At 33.7% G+C, this 8560-nt stretch overlaps 2 protein-coding genes across 4 annotated transcripts; both read right to left on the bottom strand.

Annotated features, from left to right (window-relative positions):
* LOC9327794 (putative protein TPRXL) lies at positions 1–1277 on the bottom strand. The gene has a single exon (XM_002891686.2). The coding sequence runs from the start codon at positions 949–951 to the stop codon at positions 25–27; it is 927 nt and encodes a 308-aa protein (XP_002891732.2). The 5' UTR covers positions 952–1277; the 3' UTR covers positions 1–24.
* Positions 1278–3915: 2638 nt separating this feature from the next.
* LOC9327793 (squamosa promoter-binding-like protein 4) lies at positions 3916–5486 on the bottom strand. Of its 3 annotated transcripts, none has more exons than XM_021011543.1 (3): positions 4939–5486; positions 4696–4861; positions 3916–4345 (listed from the first exon to the last, which is right to left on the bottom strand). In XM_021011543.1, exons 1-3 carry the CDS (start codon positions 5262–5264, stop codon positions 4292–4294), a joined length of 546 nt encoding a protein of 181 aa, XP_020867202.1. In that variant the 5' UTR covers positions 5265–5486; the 3' UTR covers positions 3916–4291. The 3 variants fall into 3 exon arrangements, with proteins under 3 accessions (XP_020867202.1, XP_020867201.1, XP_020867200.1); XM_021011542.1 differs by having other exon boundaries at positions 4632–4861; positions 4939–5463; XM_021011541.1 differs by lacking the exon at positions 3916–4345 and having other exon boundaries at positions 4388–4861; positions 4939–5455.
* Positions 5487–8560: the final 3074 nt, after the last annotated feature.

Raw genomic sequence — 8560 nt, 5'->3', positions numbered from 1 at the left:
TTAGAAAAACATTGAAATTTTTGATTATGGACATTTAGTTATTTTCTTTTTCACATCAGCATCATCATTTACAAGTATCTGAGGCTCCATTGCATGACACTCCCTGCAAGCAAACACCACCGCCTTTAAAATCCTCTTCCACCACTTCATCAACTTACTCATTCCTCTTCTCTCCTCCGCCTTCGTTGGCTTCTTCCTCCTCGTCGTCTTCTTCTTCCGTCCACCGACCTTAATCCCTCCTCCTCTACTTTTCACCGATCCTTCTCTTTTAAAGACCGGAGTTATATGCTGCCACCGCCGTGAATACGACCCGTAAAGCTGCGCTGTCACAATCTCCGTCGCCTTCTTCCTCTTGCATTGCGGCAAAGACGAAACCTTATTTGTGGTTGAAGTATTTACGGCTTTACCATTTTTCACCGGTGGTCTCTTCTTTAGATCCAATATTAACGATGGCTTGTTATAGTATTCTTTGCTGCTGCAAGTGTTTGTTTTCTTCAAAGAAGTTACGGGCCTCAGACACATAATCTCTTCGGACCGAGTACCAAAACATGTTAAATTAGTCTCTTTCACATGTCCGGTACTAGAACTCGTGATCTTGAAGATATTACAAGTGCTTGTTCTTGGAGTGTAAGATGTCGGGCTGCTGCTATAACTGCTTCGGCTGCTCGAACTATTGCTCCGAAAAGTGTTATCGCTGGTCGTACGTGACACTGAACGTGTCGTCGTCGTGCTCGTCGGAAAAGAGTGCGGTAATAGACGGCCGTTGAGAAAAAGATGATCGGCGGGAGAATTTTCCGAGAAGGGGTCTTGTGATGGAGATGAGGGAGTCAATGATCCAAACTCAAAGTCCGATGGTGATGATGTCTCCACGGACGTTTCCGGCTTGGTCTCACCGGAGTTTGGGGTACTTTGTTGGTCATCCTCCATCTTCAAAACGTTACTTGTGTCCATATGAATGTGTTTAACTGTTTATTAGTTGTGTTTATATATAGGAGGAATAGAGTTAAAGTTGGACACGTGGCGAAATGGGTACGGCAGTCAAAGACTTGCCAGATCAGTGCTTGACTTTTTTGTGGGGGCATAAGAAGAATGAGATCCAAGTGAAGTAGTAATGGTTATGGTGTTCATGTCATGATATTGTCTAAAGTGTTGTGGATCCCTAAACGATCCCACATGTTGCCTATATTAGATCTTTAATAACAAGATATTTATCTAGATAATTTAATAAATTATATAGATAACACTATACAAAATTAATTTGATTTTTAAGTACTTTATTGATTAGATTTGTTGTTTGATGAATTTTTTTTATAGAAGTCTACAGCTCACAAGTCAGAGGCACATACTCTTTGAGGTTCTCGTAGTGAGGGACACGGTCTCCCAAAAATACTCTTAAAAGTTTTAAGCAGAAAGCAACAATGGCTTTATGAAGTCTATATATAAAAGATACTTAAAAGAAGAGTAAACAAATTATCTATTGGTAATCTAACTGGTATCATATGCAAATGGAATATATAGTGCATATATTAAGATTTAGTACTTTAGTTGTGGTCTAGATTGAGAGTTTGAGACACACTTCATTAGTTACTCTTATAATAAAAACACACATTTACTTAGTGATTTACTTAAAATGTTATCTACATACACATCTAACAAATATGTATGTCACAAAAATGCTGACAAATGAAGATAAATTCTTACTTCAGGTCTTGCGAGCAAAATCAAATATATATTTTTCAATATATTAATTTGAATACATTATATGATTTGACCAAAAAATAAGAATATAACACATTATATCTATAATATCAAGAATCATATTTTACAAAAAAAATCAAGGCGCATTGAAGCAAATCCTTTATTAGGTGAGAAATTCTAGTTATGGATTAACCATAATAAACACAAGAGACTAGTCATAGTCAATTCTTCTCGATCTCTAGCTCTTTTCAAGACTCTGTCTGTTTTCTGTCTCTGTTATTTGATCTAATTACGTGATCATGACTTTGTGCTTACTCAACAGACATTTTCAATATTCAATACAATTTTTTACAATTATAAATCAAAACTTCTAATCATAACTACCATGATCATCAGCTTCCAACAAAACTAGTCGAAAATTTAGCTAATTTTTGTCTTTATGATTTTAATTTATGCATCTATATCTTTGTAAAAGAAAATAAAAATCTAAAATATGTAGTTTGGAAATTGGAGGGAGTAATACTTTGACCATAATGTTCCAATTAACCGTACTGATTATACTAAAGCTTAGTAACAAACGCACCAGCAACTATATTTATTATGCATTCACAATCTTAATGTTTGTTCCAGCCGATAGGAAGAAGAAAGTACACTTCTAACCGAAGCAAAATTCAAGACAAAGATCTCCTTATGTGGCTTTTTGTCTCCAATTCGGGTCTTTCTTTAGGACACATCACTGGCCCATTCTCTAGGGATTAGCTAGGACCACCAATTATCATTAACACCCATGCTTAATAATCTTTTACTTTCTTTTTTCATTGTAGACTCGTCCATTTTGCTTAACGTTTAATGAACCTAACGTAATTATGACTCGGTAATTGGAAGAAGCTGGTTGTGTAGTTACGCCAATACACGTTTTACGTTTATTAAAGTTACGATAACATGACCAAGACATGTAATCTTGCAGTTTATATAGTGTTATTATATGTTTCTGGAAAAGAACGAGAGAATTATGCGATGTTTTTTTTTTTTTTTTGATAAAGAAGATCAATTATGCGATGTTCGTTTGGTAGTTATAAACTTATAAGCAACATCGATAGCAAAAATAGATATCAAATTTTGTTTGTTTTGTAGTCGTACGTATCTGCAGCAACAACATATTACAACGACTAAATCATATTCGTTTTGTAGTCATCAGCAACATTAAACTGTTTTTAGTTAAAATTTAAAAAGCTAAAAAAATTGTTAATGATTGAAAGTTATGGTCCGCTAATCGCTAAACCAATACAAAAACCATAATTGTTGATTATTATATTAAACAAAACGAATAATAAAGATATAGCTAAATTGCTAATTGCTGGTCGTTGACTCGTTGTTGTCAACAATAAAACGAATAAAACTTTATATTAGCAATTTAGCATAAGCAAAAAAAAAAAAAAAGGTTTAGAATCATATCGATATCTTAATGAGGTAAGCCCACCATAGTTTTGGGCTCTAATTGGGCCAGTTAGGATATAGTCTCGTTGAGTCGTTTCTCTCTCTCTATCATTTGTTGCATTTTTTTTTATAAACCCTATCGGCTGATCCGGTCAGCCTCGGTAAGAACGCACCGAGGTGCTACCGAGTGGACTTCTCCTGATCCAGGTAGAATTGGGCCACCACACTGCATGATCCGAGTTTGGAATGCCTTCCGACTAATGCCAGGGGGTAGTCAGGCCGCCTGCATTTCTGACTACCAGGTAAACCAATTGGGCCAAAGCCCAACTGACAGACTTTCCAAACAAATGTGTTTTTGTTTCCAGGGAGAATCGAACTCGGGTCTGGGAGTTTCACCCTTCACCAAAGCTTCATCTGCCACTAGACCACAAAGGCTTGGACATCCTTTGTTGCATTTTCGGATTTGGCTAAAATTATTAGCGTTTTGATCTCTAAACCCTAAATCCGTCAAAATCTAAATCACTCGTACTTCATCGACTTGTTACTACTTGAATCAACGCCTTTCGCTTTTTTTTTTGTTTCGATCTTTGTATTTTTTTTTTGTTCCTATTAGTTCACGAGAATCAGTTCATTTGATAAGATCTTAGGTTTAACATGATGTTTCTTTAAGAGTAGTTATTAAAATTTTGCAGTAGTAGCTTGAGGGTGAATCTGGATTTCAAAGAACGTATAGCGACAACTCTTTTAAAAACTTTCACTTAAATGTATAAACTTGTTAGAGATGGAGGATTAGGTCGTTTTCATATTCACTTTATAGTCTGTTTGCTACATTCATTATCCAATTACTTGTGCTCCAATTTGTTTGAAAACATCTATAAGGATGCATTAATTTGGCATAAAATAATTATTGATGACGCAAAGTTTCTCATCATAGCAAGTAATGGACCCTGGAAGGTTTGCTTCTACTATAATCTACTCAACAATTTACTGATAATGGTCGTTGATTATTCAAATCTTGTATTCTATACTACTTGTAGTGTACGTCAAACCAAGTACCCGTCAACTCGATTGACGGTGTATAAAAGATATGAAATCTTCAGCAAAGTATCTCATTTAATTTGTGGTTCTCAAACTTCAAAGTGACCGTGGCTTTCGGTTAGTACTTAGTAGTCCCCTGTGTTTCTGGATAAGACACACTCCTTGCTCGTATCTGTATTGAAAACCTTTACCAATTAGCATTCACACATCGACAAGGCAGAAGTATTACACAAATCATTAACCATATCTTTGAAAAATACATTCAAGGTTCAAGTAGAGTCTTAGCATTTGCATATAAGTGATAACATAGGAGAGTACTAGAGAGTGGTGGCAGTGATTTATTTCTCTATACTAGGAGTCAATACTATATATGACTCAGCTGATTTCGACATTGTTAGATACCACAATTTCAGATATTCTAAGAGAGAAATTTAGATGACAGAAGAGAGAGAGCAGACAGCTTCTCTATCTAATCTGTGGTCGCTTGAATGATGAGTTTGGCATAGGAAGTGTCATCTCTACCCTTGATCTTTCTTGATTCTGGATCACCTGACCAGTGATTCCTCTCCGACCTGATCCTTCTCCAAAACTACTCTCACCAGAGCTCTTCCTTCTTCTTTCATTGTGTCCAGCTAAGCGCCTACGACAACTTCTTTTTGCTTCATCAAACTCTTGGAGCTCATGAAACCTGTTTCAAAAACTCAAAATCACCATTCAAAGATCCAGAAAAAAGTTTAGTTAAGGACATATTATGTTGTACGTTACCTGCTGCATTGTTGACAAAAGCGTTGGTTAAGTCCTGAGAGAAAGACAGAAGATGCCTTTGCATGAACTTCACACACTTTGTGTCTCCGGTGATACAGTTTTGCCTCCTTCATATCAGATGTGCATCTATCTACTTGGCAAAGCCGCGACGAGCCACCACGATCGATGCTGCCACTAGACCCTCTAACTCTATCCATCACTCCTTTCCTCCTCTCTTCTTCCCTACCAACTTCCTCTTCTCCATCCGTATCATACTCCATTTCTTCTTCCACACGGTAAGACTTTTTTTTCAAGTACCCTTGTCCTTGTGTTCTTTTACCCTCCATTTTTTGAGTTAAAGAAAGCTTGAAGTTGGAGTCTTGAAAAGATGGTTTGTTGGAGAAAAGAAACTCTAATAGGTTAAGCAATGGTTGAGGAATGGGACTTGGTGATATTGAAGATTTTTGAAGAGTTTAAAAGGTGAAGTAAAGTAGGGAGATGGACCACTGTGCTCTTGTACGTTTCTCTGGTGGAATAAGTGCATGATTACGTTGATGTGCTAGCTCAGAAAATAAAATAAAAAATAAAAAGTTAGAAAGAAAGAAAATTAGATATATAGATAGGCATTAGAGAAACTTGTGTTATTAACATTTTCATTTGTTTGTTTAATCTTAGATTTAATATATAGTTGATAGAAATATGAAAACTAAAGATAAGTTTTTCCAGTTTAGTGTTAAAGTTCCAATCTGAAATTTTGTTTCAAATGTAAGATATTTTTTCTCTTCAAGATATCAATGATTGCCTTATAAGTCTTTATTGGCCTGCCACTGTGTGCAATAGTACATCAAGGTCCATAATTTACACATGGGCTTAACTCATAACAATCTTTTTGTTCTTTAGGAACAAAACAAACGTCTTCCTAATAAATTGATGTGACTATTGAATTCGTTTTCTTGCAAACCTTGAGTCTTTTTTTGCTAGACACTTATTGGAAATGCATTTACCATAATCTTAGGATCTGATCTTTATTTTTTTAGACATGGATATTATCATGTGTATGGACCAGGACAAACAAACGAATAGAGTAGATGCTTATATACGATCTAACCCTTTTGATTTCTTTCTTGAGTTAGCTTTTATCACCATTGCTTATATAAAGATTCTCTGTGAAAGTGGAGGTATAACAGATTGAAAGATGGAGATAGAACAAATGAGATCACTTACTTTAATTTAAAGTCTTGATATCTGGAACCATTTTTAAGACAGAGATTTGTTGTGAGTTCTAATGTTTATCTTTTATCTTTTACTTGTTTTCACCATGAAAGGTAAGTCTCTCAGTTTACCTTTTTTTTTTTCTTACAGTGTGTTGTGTGGAGAAGCAATCACTGACAGATTCCACTGGCATCATCATAACTCTCTTAGAAAACAAATGAAAGTAACTTTGAATCTTTGTGTTGAATAGGTAAAGAAGATACAAGCAGCAAACAGAGAAGTTCACTGATTTACTCAACTGAGTTATTTTCCTTAAAATTTTTACAGTGTTGTTGTCTTATTGTTTCTGAAATACTAGAATTAGTGGGTAGTGAAAGAGACAGGACACAAAGGTTTCACATGCGACATTGTACTCTCTCTGACTTTGCCTTGCCTTGTCTTGCCTGACGCAACTTAGCTTTTGCAAAACCAAAAGCTGCCTTTGTTTTTTTTTTTTTGCATAACTGATCCCTACGAGTGACTAGCTATTCAGTTTCCGGTTTAGTTTGGTTTGGTTCCGGTTTAAATGTGGACTCGGACTCTGATTCTCTGAATGTCCATGTATCACATCTCTCTTATATGAGCACTATAAATTTTGTGTCATAAGTAACTTATATAACCTATGGGTAAACAAGTTCGTTTTATTTGAATTTTTGTTATTTGTTGGAATTTGAAATTTTGTATTAGTGTAAATAAAAGTGATTCTCTTGGAATCATCTCAAGTGAAAGGTTGATATTCAAGTTTTGGACTATCTAACAAAAGGTGATTCCAAATTGTGACCGGGAAAGTATAGAAAGATTGGTTACATATGTATGATCCACTAGAAGAAGAATATATATATAACAGATTTTTTTTTTTTTTTTTTAATCTGGTGATAAGTGGATGATACTAATTTATTCGCATTCAAACTTTTATAATGTTCGATTCTTTCCTTTACTCATATTCTGCATTTACTTACTTCGTTCCTCCGCGTCGCTCTTTTTACGTTAGCAAACAAAACGGACGTAACTATCCGTAGGACCTTGTCCGTAGCCACACCTCCATTGAAACAAAATTAAGATGCCTTTGGTTTTAGAATCCAGATTATATGATTTGTCGAGCTCAGCGATTGATTTTGTCAAATTTATGTTTTGCCACGTATCAAAGATTTGCATGGATTTGGAGGAAAAAAAACTGTACAAGGCATGGAGAATCACCGACTCCACCACCCCGAATGATTCAAAATCTAGACAAATTGGTTCGAAAACCGTGTATCCTCCATCCGCGAGATAGGGATAGAAAATATGATGGTTGTACTTGTTTGGATGTTTGGTTTGCGTAACACAGTTTTTTTTTTTTTAAATAAACTAGATCATGACGGATTTCGTATTTTAAGAAATGTATTGTAATAAAGTTTTAGTAAATATAGATTATTTTGTTGATATATATTGTAGTATATAAATTATAATCTACTGTATCAAATGTTGAACCTGAAAAAGAAAACTCAATACAGTATAATTTAAATACTTAACTGAGGAACATAAATAAAGATAACTTCTATAAAAAGTGTTTAGAATCAAACATGATAAGAAAATAAGAAGAACCGTAAATGAATGAATATAATATTTATAGCACCAAACATGATAAACATCCATACGAAGTCAGTTTTATGTCTTGAATTCCTTACAATCAAATCTCTTGCTTTGGCCAATAGACAATAAAAAAGAGAGATTAAAATGTGTTTAACAGATACAAAATTAAATATATGATAACGTTTATGAAATATATTTTCTTTGTGAATGGATCAATAAGCGACTTGTGATCTAGTGTTGACCCTAAAACCAAAAACCATAAAGATATGCATAGGAGGTTAGTAAAATTAGGAGATAAACATCATAAGAACATGAAGTAATTTACTTTTAGATCTCCATCTATTGTTTAAATAATCGATTTTCTAGATTAACTATGAGATAATCAACGTGGATGTATGCATAATGATATTTAAATTATATTTTAATATTTTTTGAAAAAGAAAATAATCAAATTTAGAAGAATGTATATTCCAAAAGCTTGTAACAATTTGATACGAAATAAAATAATTTATTTGATTTGAAATATATTAAACTTTTTTTTTTTGGTAAGAAATATATTAACTTATTTGGAGATATAGTAACTAATATAATACATTTCAAAAATATATTTTCTTTTATATAATTCAAATTTAGTTTAGTAATATATATTTAAAATATTGAAAACTACCCGTTTTTAAAAAAAATATTTTAATGTATACTGCAAATATTTTCTAGATATTTACATATCTAAAATCCAAAACTTATTTGTTGAATGTGCTATATTTAAAAGGATGAAAGTATTTAGTTTAGATTATATATGATAAATATACTAAATGTTTTT

The sequence above is a fragment of the Arabidopsis lyrata genome, assembly GCF_000004255.2.
Source record: "Arabidopsis lyrata subsp. lyrata unplaced genomic scaffold ARALYscaffold_1, whole genome shotgun sequence".
NCBI classification, from domain to species: domain Eukaryota; kingdom Viridiplantae; phylum Streptophyta; class Magnoliopsida; order Brassicales; family Brassicaceae; genus Arabidopsis; species Arabidopsis lyrata.
Note: the sequence above shows the minus strand (reverse complement) of the source record. Positions and strands in the feature narration are given on the sequence as shown.